Raw genomic sequence first — 23,816 nt, forward strand, 5'->3', positions numbered from 1 at the left:
CTCCTGAGACCCGAGCTTTGATTTTTTCAATGCATTTTCCCTATTCCTTTTGTCTTTAACCTTATTAGTTGGGTGACACGGTGGCTCAGTGGGTAGTACCGTCGCACACTGTCACAGCAAGAAGGTCCCCCCTCCGCGGAGCCCGCATGTTGTCGTGTGGGTTTTCCCCGGGTGCTCCGGTTTCCTCCCACAGTCCAGACATGCCAGCGAGGCGAACCAGAGACACTGAACTGTCCACGACTGTGCCCGATATAACCTGAATCCCGTGCAATGAGCAACCACCGCTCCTGTCATAAATGTAACCAAAGTGCAAAACATAACGTCAAAATCTTAATAAAGAAGCAAACAAACTTTATTAGTGTTCTAGTACTTTTGCTACCACTAGCTGGCAGACAAAAGTGTCCACTAATGGGAACAATCGGTCTAGGTTTAGCAGGTCAAGGAATAAGGCATAACAAAACCAAAATGTAATGTCCTCATATGTGACCGCAGGGTCGCAAAAGGTTAATCTCACCTGAGTCCAAGCAAGCAGCAGCGCTGAGAGATACTACAGATTGCTACAACTTTCTTTTCTCTAAACAGGAGGTAAGGCTGAAGATTACCTTCACCAGGCATCCCTGAATCTGCATGCATATACATACCTGAATCTGCATGCATATCCGTAGGTCTGCCAGTCCAGCTGCCCCAGCACAATGTATCACAGGATTTAATACACAAAGCGGCATATTAAACATAAATTCTTATTCCTGCCATAATACTCCCCCCTTTTTTCAAATTTTACAATCAAATCTTGAAAATAAAATATTAAATAAACCTTCTAAATGTGTTTATCCTGTTGGAAAGCACAGAATTTTAAAGTTAGTTCAATCAAAGTCTGGTGTTAGCTGGACCTGTAAACAAATAATGTCGTTAGTGAGCAGTGGAAGGTGTGCAACAGCTTTGTCGGCAGTGTCACCTCTGGCATTGTCCTGTAAAATTGGAACAAAACTTTAGAATATGCACAATTTACAAAATGGCTCTCTGTTTGGGTAGCAGAATTGCATCCACAAGTTGTGCAACAAGGTATGGTGGGCGATTTCCAAATTTAAATTAGTCAAAACAAGACACTCTCCCACCAAATACAACCAATTGTTCGATTCCATAAGTGAAAGTTTAGTTCATAAACATGTCAGCAGTTTTGCTTTCAGCCAGCCTAGAGGCTGTTATTAAAGCATGTAGTTCAACAGTTTAAGCCAATAAATTGAATAGGAGGGACAATGACACAAAAGTATCATTTGCTAAAATTTTAACTAAGCCCACTTGTTTCCTGTCTGTTGCAGCATCTCTGGATGCAAATCCTTTCACAAACATTTCCAATTCAGGATTCCTATCAGGCCCAGAAAAAAATAGATAGAGTAATAGTCATGATGTTCACCATCTCCTGCAATTAGTAAAAAGTGGTAGGATTAAGTATATTACAGCATTTGATAATAATGTTCAATTTTAGAAGTACACTGTAGTATTTATACAATCATTAACTTGATACGTGAGATGTTTTCCTTTCAGTTATAGAACATAATTTGGCACTAACCGAGTTAGATAAGTATAACCCTCAAGATCACTTAGTATAACTACGGATATTTCTGTAGCAGACAAAGACAGAAAGAAAATTCTGCACAAATCCAGAAGGGATCAGAGTCCCTGTCTTTTACAGAAATAGTGGTACCTTCAGGCATTATTTCCAATTTAATTCAAGAGGCAAACAAATGATCACACCTCATAAGATTTATAGGGCTATGAAATCTCACTCTTTACAACTACACAATATTTTAGAAACAGTAACATGTTAGCTTTTACCTTTTACTTGTATTCAGCATTTGTATACAGAGAAAAACACGACATCACTCTCAAATAAACACAAGCTTTGACAATATATAATCCAATATATCAACACATGTCTTAATCAGAGGTGGAAAGAGTACCAAAAAGTGTATCCAAGCAAAAGCACTATTACTTTAATTAATCTTTACTTAATTACAAGTAAAGTTACTACTCTGAAAATCCACTCAAGCAAAAAGTAGAAAGTAACTCATTTAAAATGTACTCACCGAGTAAACAGCAGGGGGTCTCCTCTGTGTAATGTAAACAGGAGTGGATACAAACCTCAACAGTAGTTTTTAATTCAAATGCAATAGAAGAAACGTTGTCCTTAACTCAAATGCAATAGAAGAAACGTTGTCCTTAACTCAAATGCAATAGAAGAAACATGTTGATGCAACAATTAAAACAGTTAGGGATGTGTAATGCGTCATTTCAAATGACATAAAACTTTTTCAAACTGTATAATCACTAGCGATGCGTCGCAAAATGATTCGAATCTATGAACCGGCTCTTCTAACCGAAACAAAGGAATCGACTCTTCCGGGAGTCGCCATGTAAATACGCGGCTCTTCAAAAGGAACCGAGACAAAAGACTCGACTCACTGTCGCAAAATTCGCTGCAGCAGTTTCACAGCCGCGATTTCTTTAGCGTTTTTTTTATTTTTTATTTTTTATTTTGCTCGGTAACAGATGCTATTCAAACTAATACAAGACATACTTAAGCAAAAGCAAAATTACAGTCTGTGAAATGTGCTTTAAAAACTACTTAGTTACAGTAACCAGTGTAAACAAAGCCTTAACACTGAGCACTGGTCTCGTGCATGCGGCGCACGTCATCATGCACCGACGCATGCGCACCGATCGAACCTGCCCAAAAATCATATCATTGTTATTGAAACATTTTCCATCGCGACATACATCGACATCAAATCACTGTCCAGCACTACCCCATACATTAAACAAAGAAACAATATAGCAATCTCTCAATAATACATGTACCAATACACCCAGCAAATCTCCTATCACGACTAACAAGCGCTGTGTTACTCACATAATTTTAATCTTATTCACTATAACAACTCTGATTAAGGAGATTTTCCTTAATTATGTGTGAAAATGTCCTATGTCACACATGGATGAATTCCACTCTAAGTACCCCCTTTCCTGGTTTAAGAACCTTAAAGTTTAAGAACGCCATCTACCTTAAAACACACTTAATAAGGTACCATAAATACTTCATCTTAACTCAGTTATCTTAAGATTATAAAATTAAATTAAATTATAAAATTAACTGCAGCACTTACCCAATCCAGGCGTACAAAGACAAAGATAGCCGATGGACAAGAGATACGGCAAGCTGCTCACATAGAGCCAAAATGGCGGATAGACAGAAAACCACGCTCAGCTCTCCCAGAGCCAAAATGGTGGACAGACAGAAAACCACGCTCAGCTCTCCCAGAGCCAAAATGGTGGACAGACAGAAAACCACGCTCAGCTCTCCCAGAGCCAAAATGGTGGACAGACAGAAAACCACGCTCAGCTCTCTGGTCCAAAATGGCCGCCGAACAAAAGAAACCACGCTGCGCAACCCAGACAAAGATGGCGGACAAACAAAAGATTACATACAAATACACACAGAAACACTGACAAACAAACTCCTGATGTACTATTTTCGAACCGAATTTAGACTTTAGAATAAACAAATTACTCGAGCCCCGTTGCCAAAACAGACAGGCTAGTTAGAATTTTAGAACGACCGAATTAGGCTAATTCCGTTACCGAAACAGACGAACTAGCCGAGTCCCGTTTCCATAACAGCCAGACTCCTTTGAGATTAATAATCAAATTACCCGAATTCCGTTACCGAAACAGACGAATTCGTTAGAATTTATTACACTCGAATTAGGTTCGCTTCGTTACCAAAACAGACAAGCGTCCTTTCCCTTCAATTGTGTCCCAGGCCCGGCCTTGTCGAACACATGGCGCCTTTACCATTTATTTTTAACCGGTCTGGTTCGAACTCAGATATCAGGAAACACACATTTTTTAGCTCCAACATATATTCACAGTTTTAAACTATCTAATGATACTTTAGTAATTTAATCAGACACTTACGGATTCTGAGATTCACTTTCATACTCAGTACGCTAAATAATAAATGCAGCTAATATATATACAGAGAACGTCTGTTTACCTTAAGTAGGCGCGCGCCTTGTACTGAGTACAAAAGATTTTCAGAATTCCTGGTCTTACCTTGATCAGCTGAATCGATTCAATGCTATCTCAGGCCTCTTGAACCATCCTCTGCTACCATTTGTTAGGATAAATCTTTTGTTCAAAAGGTCCTGAAGAAAGCAGTCGGGAAGTCCAGAAAGTACTCTATAAAACACTTTATTAAGTGTAAAAATGATCTGTGAATATATATCAGAGCTAGGCCGATCGGCGCTCCTTTTCTCCTGCAGTCTAGACACACAACCACGTAAGAAAGAGACCGAGCCTCTCTCCCCGCCGGTTTTTAAACTCAGCTAGGCTCCTCCTCCTTTACTGCTGGTGGAGCCAATGAAGTGTGCTAACAAGCCCCGGGCTCTGCCTCCCCCCCCTCGGTAGGAGTCAGGGAGGGAGCCTAGCCGGCGCCATGTTGGACAAAAGACCATGCGGCCTGGATGTCGTAAAGCTTGGAAAATGCCGTAAAACTTCCCATATTAAATGTACGTTTTTATGTTCCGAAAAACCTAACAATTGCAATTGAAAAACAGTTAAAAATCTATATAAAAATACAATACATCCTTAACAAATTATCTCTTAAACGTAGAGATGCTTGATCTTGGAATAGCGTATTCCGTTTAGTAAAGGTGCATTTACATGTGCACCGCCTGTAAATGCGCCTTTACTGAACGGAATATGGTATTCCAAGATCAAGCATCTCCACGATTAAGAAGCATAAGGAAACAATAAAGAAGTAAAGTGCAGGTTTTATTGTATTTTTATAATGATTTTTATCTTTTTTTTAAAAATTGTATTTCAGTGTTTTTATATAGACTTAATGTACTAAAACGAGTGAGGAATTTCATTCGTCGAGAGAACTTATGATTCCGATTTAGCTGGTTTATTACACAAACGTGATGTAGCTTGGGAGAAAGCAAGACATACTGGATTGGAATCTGATTGGTTAAAATTTAGGCAATTACGAAATAAGTGTACAGCCGCAGTTAGGAATTCCAAAGCTAACTACTTTCTCTCTGAAATCTCGGGCAATGTAACTCTCGAAAATTTTGGAAAAGTATTAAATTATTAACTGGTACTGTAAATTCTAATAAACTTCCATCTTGTATCGTGAAAAATGGGGAAAAGATTGTGGATAAAGTGCAAATGCTAAATTCCTTCAATACGCATTTTATCACAGCAGGATCCTTATTTGATTCTTTAAATTCGAAATCATTGAAGCATGACAGTGAACATAGTGATGATGGAGCATATATGCCTTTTAACTTTAAACAACTCTTTTATTCTGAGGTGCACAAAGCTCTTACTCTTTTAGACACAAATAAATGAGCCGGACCAGATTATTTAGATCCAGTGTTTTTAAAATTGGCAGCTGATATTATTGCAGGACCTTTGACTTATATTTTTAATCTCTCGTTAGCTACAAATGAAGTTCCCCAAATATGGAGGTCTGCCTTTGTTGTGCCCCTCTTAAAAGGGGGAGATCCTACAATGCTAAATAATTATAGGCCCATCTCCAAAATTTCGATTATAGCAAAAATGTTAGAAACCTTTGTAAGTGAGCAATTAAAGGACTATTTAACAGTGAATAATATCCTAACTGAGTTTCAATCAGGTTTTAGAAAAAAAAACATAGTACAACTACAGCAGTATTAAAAGTGATAAATGATTTAATTTTATCGTTGGGTAAGGGAGATCACTGTGCGGCACTGTTTATTGATTTGTCAAAGGCATTTGACACAGTTGATCATGTAATAATGAAATGTAGATTATTGAATATCGGTGTATCTAAGGATTCCATTTTGTGGTTTGAAAACTATTTATCTGGTAGGACACAGTGTGTGCAGGTGGAGGGTTTTAAATCATCTTCATTGGTACTAGATAAAGGGTACTAGACTCAAGGGTCAGTCCTGGGGCCCCTGCTTTTTACTATTTACATAAATAGTCTCTGTGATAATGTGCCAAATGCAAGATTTCATTATTATGCTGATGATACTGTTATTTATTGTTTGGCTAAAACTCAAAATCAGGCTGTAAGTATTCTGCAAAAAATTTTTGAAGTTATACAACAAAGACTTTTTAATCTGAAACTGGTCTTAAATGCTGATAAAACAAAAGTAATGGTTTTTACAAAGTCAAATAAGATGCCATCGAATCTTCCATCAATAACCACCTTGTCGGGGAGTGTGGTTGAAACTGTATCCCCATATAAATATCTGGGTTTAATGTTAGACAGTTCCTTGACATTTAAGGCTCATATTACTCAGCTCACAAAGAAATTAAAGCTTAAATTAGGCTTTTATTTTAGAAATAAATCATGTTTATCCTTTCAAGCAAAGAAAAAGCTTGTCTGTGCTACTTTTTTTTTACCAGAAATTGATTATGGAGATGTCATTTATATGTATGCACCCATATCTTATCTACGTTCACTAGACACTGTTTATCATAGTGCACTGCGATTCATTACAAAGTGTTCGTTTTCTACGTATCATTGTGTTCTTTATGAAAAAGCAGCTCTGTCCTCATTAACCACACGAAGACTAATCCATTGGTACACTTTAATTTATAAGTCTATTCTAGGTTTATTACCTTCTTATTTATGCAATTTTATAAATCGTAAACAACCTGGAAATTACTGTCTGCACTCTCGCACCTTGTATCTTTTTTAGGTCCCCTTGGCATGCACAAAATTAGGGAAACAGGCTTTTAATTATGCTGCACCATCAGACTGGAATATACTGCAGAATGTTTTAAAATTGCAGGATTTGGTGAATTTAAGTCATTTTAAAAACATGCTTTTGAAAATGGACATAGAAAAAACGGTTTGTAATTGTTTTAAATGATCATTGTATTGTCTATATTATGTATTCATGTTTGTTGTATGTGTTTGAGTAGGTGTAACTAGGTATTATGCTGCTGCTTATCTTGGCCAGGACTCTTTTGCAAATGAGATTGTAAATCTCAGTGAGATTAATTTCCTGGTTAAATAAAATAAATAATGAGCAGTAATAATTAAGAGAAGTTTAGTGTTACTGTGTTGTTCTTTTAGTACATTAATCCACGCTAAGCTTATTTTTTTACGATAAGCATTTTAAACTCGGAAAAGTGATTCTCACAATTTCTCAGAACCCCCAGCTATAATGCAGATTTGTCTCATATAAGCACTTTGATGATGTATTACTGCACCGTAAAATTTTTTAAGGGTACAAACTTCTCCACAAAGGGCGTCGGTTTCGAGTTTAGGGGATGTCGAGTTACAAGGTACCACTGTAGTTGCTTGTCACTTTGATGATGCTTTCTTGGCCTACCTGCATTGTGAATATTATCTGCTCAGTTATTATTAACGCTTGCTTGAAATTGATGTCATGACAAACTTTGCTCTGCTAAGTCTTACTCATATATTAGCTTTTATTTCTCAGTTGCACATGTAAGTGTTGGATCAGCTTGCTCCGACCTTTTTCATGACCTATAAATTGCCTTAGAGATTTTTCCATTGTTTCATCTAATGAGATCACAGAGTACTCTACTTTATAATGTTGGTTAACCAAACTACACAAACTCAAATGTGTTACTTAAACAAGCATCTCTCTTACACAGCTGGTGGTAAATCCTTAGCACTGGTCTGTAATTTGGTAAACTGTCCCTGGACTCCATATGATCCCTGTTTGTTTATGTTTTGCTTCATGACAGTATGGTATTATTCATAGACATATACTGTTTGCCTGTGGTAGCCTTGGTGGTTTGCTTTGTTGTGGCAGCTTTAAAAGGTCTGCTAGACAACAGGGTAATGCTAATTCCCAGCAGCTTTTGATATGTGGATTGTATATAATTACAGATTATAGTAAATTATTGTTGTATGAGCAATAATTATAAATTGTGCTACAAATAAGTTACATACTTAATTGTAAAAACTGACCTTTAAATTTAATTGTATCTGGAACTGTGTTTTATAAACTAATTATTCATTGTTTTGTAACACAGCAGATATGGTCTCACTTATGGAGGTGATGCCTTACCTGTACTGTAATCCCTAATTTAGAAAAATAAAAGTCAGTATTTACTGTGGCGGATGATTAAGGATTTCAGCACACACCATGCCAGACAAGCATAAGAAAAAATGCAGACATGTTACACTTACACTGCCTCACACAACACTAAAAGTTGCACCGCCTTTGGTAAATCCTGGATTTTCCCCATAAGTACATTTGTAATATTTTAGGCAGATGGATAAAAAGAATACTTTCATTTTTTTTTTTTCAAATAACAAAATACAAAGAATTCTAAAATCGATATTTGGTATGACCACCCTTTGCCTTCAAAACAACATAATTCTTCTAGGTATGCTTGCACAAAATCAGGGATTTTGTCGGATTATAGTCAGGTGTATAATTAACCAATTACACCAAACCCACCTGGGTGAGGAACAGCCAAACTCTTCCACAAAGGTGAGGTTGTGGAAAACAGATTTTAAAGCGGACTGGGATTTCAAGATGTGCTGTCCAAGCACTTTTATCATACCATTGACATGGAAACAAGGCCAAGAGACACAACTGCATGATAACATAGGAACTGGGGTGCAGTAAAATGGCATCAAGTGCCTTGCAGGGATGAGTCAAAATTTTTACTCAACGGAGTACCGTTGCGTACCGTTGTAATTACATTATTTTACCTGCCAAGTAGCTCTGATATATGCACTGCCAGTCAATTATTTTTTAAATAATTTTATTGATTATTTCCAGTTTTTCACTTTTTATTGATATTTATGCAGGTTAATATCTTGATGTACTCTGAAATGAAAGCACAGAACACAAACAAATGCAGATAAATAATTATGAACTAATTTTATTCAGTTAAGATTTATGACTAATCAGAAAAATCTTTTGCAGTTATAACATGTTAAACACACTGACATTATTCCTACAATGAATCAAATACTGTTCACAAATGTGTGTCACACCTGCCAGCAAGCTTACCATCTTGTTCTTGTCTTCTAAGGTTATTTGGGTGGCATGGTGGCTAAGTGGGTAGCACTGTCGCCTTACAGGAAGAAGGTCCTGTGTTTGATGCCCAGGTGGGGCGGTCCGAGTCCTTTCTGTGTGGAGTTTGCATGTTCTCCCCGTGTATGTGTGGGTTTCCTCTGGGTGCTCCGGTTTCCTGCCACAGTCCAAAGACGTACAAGTGAGGTGAATTGGAGATACTAAATTGTCCATGACTGTGTTCGATATAACCTTGGGAATTTATGAAATTGTGTAACAAGTAACTACCGTGTCTGTCATGAATGTAACCAAAGAGTGTAAAACATAACGTTAAAAACCCCAAATAAATAAACAACTAAGGTTATTCTGAATGAAAAATGCTACGATAGCTTCCATGGGTATTTTTTCCATCACTCTGTTCAAGTCCTTTATGGGAAGTGATAGCTCAGTGATTAAGATAATAGTAATCAGAAGGTTGAGCATCTCAGCCAAGTTAAACCAGAAGGGTCAAGCCTCATCACAGCCAAGTTGCAACTATTGGGCCCCTTAACCCTCAATTGTTCTAAATGTATATTTATTATTTCATATTTTTTATTTTATCCTTTTTGCTAATTGTCCCAAAAGTATTTAATAATAATAATCTAGGGCTGACAAAATGGTTTGAGTTTTTGCTTATTTCAGATTGTTGAGAAGCTGTGGTCAGAGCAGAAGGGCAGCCACTGTACAGCTCCCCTGGAGCCTAGAGCCTCAAAGGCCCAACAGTGCCTGCATGGCATTCAAACCCACATTTTTCGGATTGATGTCCCAAAGCTCTACCCACTAAACTAACACTGTCCCAATATTTATATTTGATATATTATATATAACATGCATTGTTTTTATGAGGTACTGAAAAAGGTTTATTTACATTACTACTTTCTTGAGTATTTTTTTTAAATAACTACTTTTACCTGACCTCTGAAACAATTTGCTGTGGTATATGTATGATATAAATCATATAAATATATGATTACCTTAAGTTTACTTTGGAGAACGGGCATTTATTGTTGTTTCTTGTAGCTGGCACCAAATCCCTCTTTTTTTTACTGCTGGACTTACATTTATCTAGGCATAAAATTGCTTTTATTACGTTAGGAGATTAGTCACTTTAGTCACTTGTCCCCATTTTTGTCAGGAGACATTCTTATTGGTGATGCAAGCAGAAATGTATGTTATTGCATCTCATCATGAGAGAACATTTATTGTCAAATCTGGCACAGAGAACATATCACACATTTATCATGATGTTATACAATGTAATGTAATAAAGAAAAATGGCATCTAGATGTATATAAATGTATGCTCTCCTTATTAAATGTGCTATAGTATTTGTAAAAGTTTTTGGTTTCTAGCTCTAAATTTGTAAGAACAGCTCAGTTATTACTATTCTACTCCAGATTTAAAATCTACCATGAATATAGAATGTGTTTGTTCATTTTGCATAAAAAAACAGCATTCTAAAATATCTTTCACATACACTTTCCTTTTAATAGTTTTTCTAACAAGTAAATGTGAACTAAGTGGTACTGAGATGTGCTATTTTCAGTCGACTAGTATTTGTGGTTTTGTGCTGCACATGTACACTGATTACAGGGCAGTCGTGACACATGAGTCCCCACTGTGCAGTGCAGTCTGTGGCTTAACCCTATGATCAAGCACCCATCAGTGGTGAAGAAAAGGAGGGGGGCACCAACTTGGTCCTGTTAGATTCTGAAAACCTCGAGTTTACATTGGCAGCAATGAACAGTGCATGATGCTTAAATTTAATCTCAGCTAGACCTATTACATCTTGGTTTAGAAAATAGAAGATCTTGCAACTTTAAAAAAGCATGATGAATTACTCAGTTACTTAGCCTAGGTTAATACTTAAAACATTTATACCAAAAATGTAATTTTGCAATTTTACACTTATTTATTGCTTAATCTAAGGTAATAAATAAGGTAAACTAAGCAAGGAAAATTAAGAAGTGAACCATCACACAACCAAACAGGGACCTAACTGCAGCCTTCATTGTACAAAATGGGCATTATTTAGTATTCAATGGTGTAAGTATAAAATGGTACACATGTGTCTACTGGTAGAGATATGGCTGTGCTGTCTGTATTTTTATATCTACCAAGATCACTATAGCACTATGCAGCGGTCCCAGTTAAGTGATGCTTTTATTTTCATATAAGAGTCCTACATGTCTGTGATTGAGCCAAATGACACATGTTTAGATTGTCTATCTTAAAAAATCAGCTTATTGAGTGCATTTTAAGGAATGTTAGACCTCTATCATGTAAAGATCACACAAAGGAAATGAAAATGCTGTTAAATGAGCTAATGCTTCTCAAAAATCTTCTAAAAAAATCACTACACATTCCTTAAGGATTTTGGAACAAGGTTCACAGGACAAATCACACAAAGGTTGAAACTTTCTTTGGCAGAAATGTATAACACTTCATAAGAAAAAAAATAATGCACACCAACACTAAAACTGCTCAATTCTGAAGGATAGTGTCAGGGTCGTTATGGTCTTTGGTTGGTGTACTGGGCATGGATGGTATCATTGAGGAAACAAAGAATTCAAATTGTATAATCTAACAGTAGTGCTCAGAACCAGTACTTCAGGAACACAATGATTTTAAAGACTTGATTCAAGTCAAGTCAAATTTATTTGTATAGCGCTTTTTAGAATGGACACTGTCTCAAAGCAACTTTACAGAATCCAGGACCAACAGACCAAAAACCCCTGTTGAGCAAGCAGAGGGCAACAGTGGCAAGGAAAAACTCCCTTAAAATTACAGAAAGAAATCTTGAGAGGAACCAGACTCAGCAGGGACCCCCATTCTCCTTGGGTGGCCTGGAGGTTAATTTGAATAAATAGAATTTACACAAATCATACATACACAAAAAAATCAACACAAATGTTCTAAAAAATATATATATGATACAGTGGGGTCGAAAAGTATTTAGTCAGCCACTGATTGTGCAGGTTCTCCTACTTAGAAAGATGAGAGAGGTCTGTAATTTTCATCATAGGTACACTTCAACTATGAGAGACAAAATGAGAAATCATCTCATCCAGGAAATCACATTGTAGGATTAAAAAAATTTTTTTTTGTAAATTATGGTGGAAAATAAGTATTTGGTCACCCACAAACAAGCAAGATTTCTGGCTCTCACAGACCTGTAACTTCTTCTTTAAGAAGCTCTTCTGTCCTCCACTCGTTACCTGTATTAATGGCACCTGTTTGACCTCGTCATCTGTATAAAAGACACCTGTCCTCAGCCTCAAACAGTCAGACTCCAAACTCAACCATGGCCAAGACCAAAGAGCTGTCGAAGGACACCAGGAAGAAAATTGTAGACCTGCACCAGGCTGGGAAGAGTGAATCTACAATAGGCAAGCAGGTTGGTGTGAATAAATCAACTGTGGGAGCAATTGTAAGAAAATGGAAGACATACAAGACCATTGATGATCTCCCTTGGGGTCAAGATCTCATCCCATGGGGTCAAAATGATCATGAGAATGGTGAGCAAAAATCCCAGAACTACACGGAGGGACCTGATGAATGACCTGCAGAGAGCTGGGACCAAAGTAACAAAGGCTACCATCAGTAACACTCTACGCCGAGAGGGACTCAAATCCTGCAGTGCCAGGCGTGTCCCCCTGCTTAAGCCAGTACATGTCCAGGCCCATCTGAAGTTTGCCAGAGAGCATATGGATGATCCAGAAGAGGATTGGGAGAATATCATGTGGTCAGATGAAACCAAAATGGAACTTTTTGGTAAAAACTCAACTCATCGTGTTTGGAGGAAGAAGAAGGACCCAAGAACACCATACCTACTGTGAAGCATGGGGGTGGAAACATCATGCTTTGGGGCTGTTTTTCTGCAAAGGGGACAGGACGACTGATCCGTGTTAAGGGAAGGATGAACGGGGCCATGTATCGTGAGATTTTAAGCCAAAACCTCCTTCCATCAGTGAGAGCATTGAAGATGGAACGTGGCTGGGTCTTCCAGCATGACAATAATCCCAAACACACCGCTCGGGCAACAAAGGAGTGGCTCCGTAAAAAGCATTTCAAGGTCCTGGAGTGGCCTAGCCAGTCTCCAGACCTCAACCCCATAGAAAATTTGTGGAGTCCGTGTTGCCCAGCGACAGCCCCAAAACATCACTGCTCTAGAGGAGATCTGCATGGAGGAATGGACCAAAATACCAGCTACAGTGTGTGCAAACCTGGTGAAGACTTACAGGAAACATTTGACCTCTGTCATTGCCAACAAAGGTTATGTTACAAAGTATTGAGTTGAACTTTTGTTATTGACCAAATACTTATTTTCCACCATAATTTACAAATAAATTCTTTAAAAATCCTACAATGTGATTTCATGGATTTTTTTCTCTCATTTTGTCTCTCATAGTTGAAGTGTACCTATGATGAAAATTACAGACCTCTCTCATCTTTCTAAGTAGGAGAACTTGCACAATCAGTGGCTGACTAAATACTTTTTGGCCCCACTGTATATAATGGCTAAGACAGGTCTTTAAATCTGGACCTCAAAACTAAATCTGGTCCTAGACTTTCAAATGACTGGTAGTTAACCAAACATGTTGTAAATGTGTGCAGAAATCCAGATAATTTTAATTAATTTACAAAGAAATTAGTGCTTATTATCTCACTCCTTAACATTGGTCTATGTTTAGTGTTGCAGTATCTAATTAGTAAGTTTATTCAGCATATTTTGACCTTGGATTTTTTTCTCTCCTTTGCAGGATGTCAAAGGCCAGTTGGTTTGTCACGTGGCAAGGCCAAGGTATGCTGCTACAGTGGATTGTACTATTGCCATAGCTGCCATCAGGATAACCTCTTTCTTATTCCTGCTCGACTGCTTCATAACTGGGACACAAACAGACATAAGGTAACATGCATGCGCATTGCATCATGCAGTTTATAAGTCAATTTATCAGCCAATTTATTAGGGTTATATCCTGTACGTATATTAACTGTCCATTTATTAAGTTACGCCTACCATATAGATGCTCTTTGTGAGGATACATTTTTTTAATATAAACTATTGCTAAACTACATAAGCTCTACAATAACTGTATCTCCTACAAAGTTTCTCTTACTGCCTGTAGGACTAGCATTTATTGCAATGATGCTACATCCACTAAGTACCTAATGATCCATCTCTCAGCGTTCACAAACATCTGCACTTTCTTTCTAATCTTTGTCAATTGATTCTTTTTATTCATTGGACAGTCAACACCCAAATGCAACTTCCTCTACCCTGTACTACACTGTACCCTTTAATTTGTCATTCTCTGCCTTAAATACTGACACACTCACAAATAAAATTAGAGGAACTAAGCTTAGTCACTGGTCTGTATAATCTTCTAAATATCTTTACTCTGTGGGGAAGAACTAGAGCTAGACTCAAACAGAATAACAGTTTTTTTTTTTTAGCTCCCCTGCTAAGTGACAACTGAAATGGAGAAATTAGAAAAATATTTATTGGGCCTTAAATTGTTAGTATTACCAAAAACATGAACTCAGTGTCATGTGTGTAGCCTTTATGTAGACGATCAGTGCATATGCTACAGAGAAAGAAACATGGACAAAATAGAACAGAAACTAGAACAATGAATAAACAGAGCCATATGTCGACTACGAACAATCCACACAGAGCCACAGCTATCTCTGCAAGAAGTTCCCAACAAGTCATGAAAGAAACAAGATTTCAAGAATTGATGCTAGACAGCAATCTGTCTTTGGTTCCAGACGTAGGATCCCTGAAAGAAGATATCTCAAACCCTGGAAATGATAGAGGTGCTTACAAGAGTAAATATCTCCATCCCAATTTACACAGGTGGATCTAGGAGCAATAAACAGGTAGCAGCTGCAATAGTAGTCGTCAATTAGTGCCAAGGGATCCAGATCTCCAAAAAAAAAGCGCTATGCCTTGCTGACAGCTCCACAGATAAAAATACTTCCTCCAAGCTCTTGATTTGCTAAAGGTAGACCACTCCCTAATAACAGAAATACTAAAGAAGACATATATGCTACATGTCCAGGACATAGAAAACAACAAACAAACACAACTCGAAAACAGCTAATGGGACCAAATAATATACATGTGGTACTGCATATGACAGACAAGGCTTACCCACAAATTTCAAAGAGAAGAGGTGCTAGAATTTTTGACAGCCGAGTTCCCAGAGGGAGGATCGCAGGTATAGCAGGAACAGTTGAAGTTATACAAAGCTGACATCAGGCCAGATATTGGTGGGCTGTTTCAAGAAAACACTCACAGAGAACCTGCTGCAGCCACCATGATATCATGTGTCAACATGAAGGCCCACCCCCATCCAATGTTAAATTCTAGCAAGGGAGTTATTCATACGAGAGAGCTATGGAAGCTGAAGAAATGGCAACACAACTGGAGCAACAAGGCATGACCGATGTGAATGCTGTTTATAATGTTTCTGTTCAACAGCACTAATGAAAGACATTTTTGAAAAAGCACCTAAAAAGTATTGGGATTTCCAAACGCAGCAAACGTAAAACCACTTATGTAAACACTGTACTGAACTTCTCAAGACAGAAAGAATGCATGACAATTTACCCTTATTATTTCTTTACCAGTACTAATAGCAATTAAGTAATATTATGATTTATAGACAACTAAATTGGCAAAATTTAGGTAAAAATGTACATATTCTTTAAAGCAAAATAATGTATAGTTAAATAAATCCAGTGTTTTAATTATATTTTTAAAATTATTTGTTCTTTTGGAATAGGTGTCCAAACAAGCTAAGGAATTTCTTGAATTTATATATGAGGAACCATTGTTGGACTTGCAACAGCTGAACCCAGGTCTCTATGATCACTCGGAACCTCTAGCTGCTGTTCTGAATCTGCGCCAGCAACTCAAGTCTCTCAGGGCTTACTTATTTAGCTGCCGTGCCACTGTTGCTGAGGATCTGCGCCGACGGTAAGTTGAAAAAATGGGTAGTACCGTTAAGGCAATGTGGTAAAAATCAATCACTATTTAAACTGACCTAAAATTTAGCCCTGTAAAATTTTAGTGTTATACCAGAGGTTGTTTGCTGCAGACTTAAATTTGATTGATGGGTAAAAATACCAATTATATTTATTCAAAATCAAATCCACAACACAAAAGTGTTCAGGACAGTCAAGGGGCCTGAATACTTTTTAAATCCACTGTCTGCCAGCTGCATGCTTGACACAACAGTTGGTGAAAGCCTAAGTGAAAAGAAGCTTTATGAGAATGCAGAGTATAAAATAATATAATAATAATCTTGTAATAGTAGTATACAGTGTACATTTCCTTGCGAATGCAAAAATTGTATTAATTTATTTATTCCTTTTTTATGACAACCTGACCTTGCTAGGAATAAAGTGAGTGACAGAAGGTTACTGTAAGCAATTTAGCAAGAATTGTTTCTGAAAGAAAATGGATTTCTTGTTTCTAGATAGAGTGGAAATGCAAGTGACTGTTTATACAAAGAGCTCTTAAATAAAAAGGCTTGTCTCTATGACTAATACTCATTGCCCTCTTTAGGGTCAATAGCCTGTATGGAGACCATAGGCTGGACTTACGCCTCACACATTTACACTAAATAAAGCAAAGTTCTGCCCTGCTTCATGATGAAATCAAAGTAGTCATATCAACGTAGTTTTTACAATGACTAAGGCTAGTTTTCTTTTATTTACTGATACATAGTTATGTAGTAAAATATTCATGTAAACAGCTTTCTACCTCACTTAGCATTTTTATAATTATATTAAAAAAACACCATTGCATTTTGTGGTGATTTAATACAACACCAAATCAGAAATAGTTGGAAAGTATGGAGAGAAAAAAAAAAAAAAAAAAAAAAAAAAGTTTCCTTACATTTATTTTGACTTTTATTTCATTGCAGACAGTACATATTTGTTATGTCTCGTTAATTTGATTTGTTAATATACGGTACATCAATTTTAGGCCTGCACTACATTCCAAAAAAGTTGGGAAGATAAAGCATTTATAACTTTGTATTGTTGCCGTTCCCTCTCACAACATTTTAAAGATAATATAGCACTATGTATATCACACGATGAAGGGTTTCGTGGTTATTTTGTCCCGGTTTTCTTGCAAACACGTCTTAAGGTGTGTACAGTACGTAGTTGTCCTTGTGGCATTTTTTATTTCAAATTTCTCCACACATGGGGGGGCAGGTCAGGACTGCAAGCAGGCCAGTGTGATTTGTTTGTTTTTGCATTGCGTGTTAAAAAAATCATGGACCTTCCTGAAAAGATGTCGTCTTGAAGGCAGCATATGTTGATTTTAAATGAACTTTTCTGCATTAATGCTGCCAGAAGAAGTGTAAATGACCTTTGCCAAGAGCTCTGGCACAACCACATACCATGACAGACTCTGCCTTTTGGACTTTTTGCTGATAATAATCTGGATGGTCATCTTTGTTCTGGAGCACACAGCATTTATTTCTTCCAAAAAAAGTCCTGTAATACTGAAATATTAGTCTGACCTCAATACACATTTTCACTGTCTATCCCAGATGTCTCCGAGCCCAGAGAACTTAACGTCCCTTTTGGACATGGTTAACATAGGGCTTCTTTTTTGCACAGTAAAGTTTTAAGAGATATTTATGAATGTTTCTGTATTGTAGTACTTGACAAATGTTTGGCAAAGTAGTCCCTTGTCCATGTGGTTATATCAGCTATTGATGAATGACAGTTATAGGTGCAGTGCCATCTGAGGGATCAAAGAGCAGGGTGTTCAGATTAGGTTTGTGCCCTCGCCCTTTCTGCACTGACATTGTTCTAGATATCTTAAATTGCTTAATAATATTATAGAGGGATAAACATTCAAAATCTCATCCACTCTCACTTTGAAGAACATTGCTTTTAAACATTTCAATCATTTTCTCAGGCTTTTGTTCACAAAACTGAAGATTCTCTGCCAATCTTTGCTCCTCAAAAACATTTTACCTCATTACTAGCTCTGAATTGCCCACAAACCAACTTTTGTTGGAAGGCCTAAAATGCAGAAATAGAGGTATATTAACAAATGAAATTAAGTTGACCAGACAAAACATGAAACATCTTGGGCTCATACTGTCTGCAATAAAATTAAAGTTAACGTAAATGTAAGAGACACTTAATTTTTGTTTGCATTTTTTTATACTGGCCCAGCATTCTCTGATTTGGGGTTGTAGATTTGGGAATGTTCTATTACTGTGTAGTTTTATTTGACCTTTTCAAGAATGACTTTTTGTAGCAAAGCAGGAAAACACTTATGCCCTGCCAGACACACTATTAACATTACCAGTAGGCATCACCAGTACTTTATCCTATAGCAGAGTCATTGATGAACTTTTTGGTTAACGCTACTGAGTTTTTTTTGGAAGGCAATTGTTATTGCCCTAAGCAGAAATTATAATTTAGTTGGTTTTGTTTTCTTTAGCATTTTTCTTTAAAATTGTTTATGTGTTAAATGACATTTTTTTAAAGCATTGACATAATTAACAGTTTTATTTAGTTAAAATTGCCTAACATAACAGTTCCTAGTCGTTATCCTGAAAAAGAAGTATAATAGGATAACATGGTCACATTTCTCAAAGACTCTTTCTGTTGATGCAAATGAACATTTTACTATTTACAGTATGTTTACTGAGACTTTCAAGCTGCAGTCTCACTCAGCGGACTTTGTGTTGAGCGAATATATTGGTTGAATTATTGAAATGATTGAATTATTGAACATGCCAATCCACTTTCCTATTCTGTCTTTTGAACTCCATGGTGACATAGGCTTTTGACATCTGTTTGAAGTTCTGATGAGAAGCTCAACAAAGGGGAGGCTTAGGTCTGTCAACCTCAGGGCCACCTCTTCACTGGCCCCTAGTTCTGGAGCTATCCCAGCTGCCACGGCAGGAGGTGACTTAATCTAGCTGGGTGTTTATGGGCTGCAATAGTTGTGACCCCAGCTAGAGGCTGAGCTGGGGTCCAGTGTTTATGATCAGGCTAAGCACTGACAGTGGGTAACACACTATATTTGTAAACAGTATTGGATTGATGAGCAATGGTGCTGTCTATTGCCTGGCCCAGACACCCACCAGTGGACCTAAGAGGATGGAAAGTGTTTACACTGAGTAGTAGGGAAAGCGGAGAGCTAATGCATCTCTGTGAACACATGGGCACCCACACACGTGTGAAGCAGTCCATGCTTTTTGAACACTAGATGGAAAGCTTAATGCATGCTCCTGCATTTTACATATGTATGTATGTATGTATGTATGTATGTGGGTGTGTATATACAGTGTATCACAAAAGTGAGTACACCCCTCACATTTCTGCAAATATTTTATTATATCTTTTCATGGGACAACACTATAGAAATAAAACTTGGATATAACTTAGAGTAGTCAGTGTACAACTTGTATAGCAGTGTAGATTTACTGTCTTCTGAAAATAACTCAACACACAGCCATTAATGTCTAAATGGCTGGCAACATAAGTGAGTACACCCCACAGTGAACATGTCCAAATTGTGCCCAAAGTGTCAATAGTTTGTGTGACCACCATTATTATCCAGCACTGCCTTAACCCTCCTGGGCATGGAATTCACCAGAGCTGCACAGGTTGCTACTGGAATCCTCTTCCACTCCTCCATGATGACATCACGGAGCTGGTGGATGTTAGACACCTTGAACTCCTCCACCTTCCACTTGAGGATGCGCTACAGGTGCTCAATTGGGTTTAGTCCATCACCTTTACCTTCAGCTTCCTCAGCAAGGCAGTTGTCATCTTGGAGGTTGTGTTTGGGGTCGTTATCCTGTTGGAAAACTGCCATGAGGCCCAGTTTTCGAATGGAGGGGATCATGCTCTGTTTCAGAATGTCACAGTACATGTTGGAATTCATGTTTCCCTCAATGAACTGCAGCTCCCCAGTGCCAGCAACACTCATGCAGCCCAAGACCATGATGCTACCACCACCATGCTTGACTGTAGGCAAGATACAGTTGTCTTGGTACTTCTCACCAGGGCGCCGCCACACATGCTGGACACCATCTGAGCCAAACAAGTTTATCTTGGTCTCGTCAGACCACAGGGCATTCCAGTAATCCATGTTCTTGGACTGCTTGTCTTCAGCAAACTGTTTGCGGGCTTTCTTGTGCGTCAGCTTCCTTCTGGGATGACGACCATGCAGACCGAGTTGATGCAGTGTGCAGCGTATGGTCTGAGCACTGACAGGCTGACCTTCAACGTCTTCAACCTCTGCAGCAATGCTGGCAGCACTCATGTGTCTATTTTTTAAAGCCAACCTCTGGATATGACGCCGAACACGTGGACTCAACTTCTTTGGTCGACCCTGGCGAAGCCTGTTCCGAGTGGAACCTGTCCTGGAAAACCGCTGTATGACCTTGGCCACCATGCTGTAGCTCAGTTTCAGGGTGTTAGCAATCTTCTTATAGCCCAGGCCATCTTTGTGGAGAGCAACAATTCTATTTCTCACATCCTCAGAGAGTTCTTTGCCATGAGGTGCCATGTTGAATATCCAGTGGCCAGTATGAGAGAATTGTACCCAAAACACCAAATTTAACAGCCCTGCTCCCCATTTACACCTGGGACCTTGACATATGACACCAGGAAGGGACAACGACACATTTGGGCACAATTTGGACATGTTCACTGTGGGGTGTACTCACTTATGTTGCCAGCTATTTAGACATTAATGGCTGTGTGTTGAGTTATTTTCAGAAGACAGTAAATCTACACTGCTATACAAGCTGTACACTGACTACTCTAAGTTATATCCAAGTTTCATGTCTATAGTGTTGTCCCATGAAAAGATATAATGAAATATTTGCAGAAATGTGAGGGGTGTACTCACTTTTGTGATACACTGTATATAAGTGTGTATAACCATATACCCAACCAGCCCGCACGACGTAAGCGGTAATTAGAAATAAGTGTATATCATGTATGCAATACAATGGCATGTGTATGTGTCCAGCTTCATTGTAATGTTTTGGCGAGCAGATCTGTGAGTGCGATTGATAAAGATGGTAGAGTTAGAAAAAAAGTATTTTTTTTTTTTACTGAAGTCAAATGTTAATTTAAAAACCTGAACATTTTATTCACACCCGTTTTCATTAATTAAATAGTAATGTAATGTTGATGTTTGTACTCTGCCTGCTTCTCTATTTTATTGCCTGATTGTAACATGTACTTTTAATGGTAACATCTTTTTAAAACTGTACAATCTACTGCTTTTTTATAAAGATGTGCAATTAATATTGAGCAAAATTACCGTCCGGCCCTCCACCTTAAATATAACATCCCAAATATACCATTACAAGATTTCATTTTAGATTTTAGGTGGGGTTTTTTTGTAAGCCCTTTTTCCTCCCTAGTGAGCTGCTAGCTATTTAGTCTATTCAACTATTAGTATACAATACTGTGCAAAAGTTTTAGGAAGGTGTGGGGGAAAATGCTGAAAGGTGAGAATGCTTTCAAAAATACAAGTGTTAATAGTTTATTTTTATTAATTAACAACATAAAAAGTGAATAAACAACAGAGAAATCTAAATCAAATCAAAATGTGGTTTGACCAATCTTTGCTTTTAAAAGAACATGATTCTAGAATCTTGGAAAACTAACCACAGATCGTCTGTGGATGTAGCCTTGCTCAAATTCTTCTGTCTCTTCATCTAATCCCAGATCAGGGATCTGTGGGTCATATAATCGCTTCCAGGACTCCTTGTTCTTCTTTATGCTGAAGATAGTTCTTAATGACTGGCTGTGTGTTGTCCTGCTGCAGAATAAGTTTGGAGTCAGTGAGACACCTTCCTGATGGTACTGCATGATAAGATAAGATAACACTTTATTGATTCCGAAGGAAATTGCAGAGGATGATAAGTATCTTACTCTATTTCTCAGCATTGAGGACACCATTAAACCTGACCAAATCCCCAACTCCATTTGTTAAAATGCAGCCATAAACTGGCAAGGAACCTCCACCATGCTTTATTCTTGCATACAGGCACTCATTATTGTACCACTCTCCAGCCCTTGGGTAAACAAACTGTCTTCTGTTGCAGCCACATATTTAAAATTTTGACTCATTGTTCCAGAGCACCTGCTGCCATTTTTCTGCACCCCAGTTCCTTAGTTTTCATAGTCGAGTCGCTTGGCCTTGTTTCCATGTCAACGTATGGTTACAATTCTTCCATAAAGACCACTTCTGGCAAGACTACTCCAAAACAGTAGATGGGTGTACCTGGTCCCACTCGTTTCTGTCAGTTCTGAGCTGATGGCACTGCTGGACATCTTCTGACTTCAAATAGAAGTAAGCATGATGTGTCTTTCATCTCCTGCTCTAAGTTTCCTTGTGCTTCTTCAAAAGAGCTTTAACAGCAAATCTTGAAACCCCAGTCTGCTTTGAAATCTTTGCCTGGGAGAGACCTTGCTGGTGCAGTCTTGCCAGGGTGTATGACCTGTGACATAAAATTGTCCTTCACAACATCACCTTTGTAGCAGAGTTTGGCTGTTCCTCACCCAGTTTTAAGCCTCCTACACAGCTGTTTCTGTTTCAGTTAATGACTGTGTTTTAGCATACCTAGAATTTATGCTAAATATTAATTACATTTCTCTTTTGTTTATTTGCATTTTGTTAACAGACAAACATAAACTATTAACACTTCTATCTTTGAAAGCATTCTTACTTTCACATTTTTTCCACACCTGCTATTTTTAATTTACACATTTTAAATCAGTCATATAAACAGTTTTCTAAAGTTTAAATTCATTATTTAAGAAGAACTTGTTTTGTTAAGTAACTTCTGCTCTTGTTTTGGGTCACCACAGCGGATCACATATGCGCAAATTTAATTTGGCACAGTTTGGAACTTTGCATAGACAGGAAGTTAGAGAGGCCCACTCCAGTCAATTGGCTGTGCAGGATATGCCCTAGGTTGTATCTCCTATGAGATCCTTAGAAGGCTGGGTCAATCAAGCACTACTAACACCTGGTAGTTTGAGTATATCACCCTTATATCCTTGTTGCATAACATGCTACTTTGATAAATATAACAACATGTGCTCAGGAGTACTTCAGAAATGGTTGTCACTTAACACAGTCTACCACTGCACCAGGAAATGCCACCTGAAACTGTATTACAGAAAGAGACATCAATTCTATGCAGAAATAAAATCACATTCTCTGGGCTGAGAATTTGTTGTTTTTGGAAACGGCTAACGGCTAGACAGTAATAAAATCCAACAATTGTCGTAGTATGGGGGGGGGGGATTAATGCCTACAGCATGGGTGACTTGCATGTGTGTACAGGTACCATTGATGCAAAGGTGTGTATTTCTTTTTAGAGAAATGTACTGCTATTAAGGCAATGTCTTTTTTAGGGAAGTCTATGCTTATTTCAGCAAGGCGACATCAGGGCTCTTTTTGTATGAGCTACAACAGTGTGGCTTTATAAACAGAGAGTGCCTTTGCTTGACTAACTTGCCTGCAATCCAGATCTGTCTCCTATTGAAACTGTAAAGTGCAACATGCAGCATTTTATGTCTTGTAACAAGCAAGAATTAGAAAAATTCAGTTGCAAAACTGCAACAAGTTCCCAAACCATTAAAAAAAAGTTTCATTAATAGGAAAGCTAATAAAACCCAGTGCTGAACAAGCATCTG

The 23,816-nt window shown here is 37.8% G+C and overlaps 1 protein-coding gene across 1 annotated transcript in view; it reads left to right on the forward strand.

The window, feature by feature from the left end:
* plekhm3 (pleckstrin homology domain containing, family M, member 3) overlaps positions 1-23,816 on the forward strand; it is a 55,339-nt gene that overhangs the window by 14,221 nt on the left and 17,302 nt on the right. The window contains exons 3-4 of the mRNA XM_063006180.1: positions 13,862-14,007; positions 15,890-16,083. Of these exons, the coding sequence (XP_062862250.1) occupies positions 13,862-14,007; positions 15,890-16,083 (340 nt within the window). The remainder of the gene's footprint in view (positions 1-13,861; positions 14,008-15,889; positions 16,084-23,816) is intronic.

The sequence above is a fragment of the Trichomycterus rosablanca genome, chromosome 12 (genome assembly GCF_030014385.1).
Source record: "Trichomycterus rosablanca isolate fTriRos1 chromosome 12, fTriRos1.hap1, whole genome shotgun sequence".
NCBI classification, from domain to species: Eukaryota; Metazoa; Chordata; class Actinopteri; order Siluriformes; family Trichomycteridae; genus Trichomycterus; species Trichomycterus rosablanca.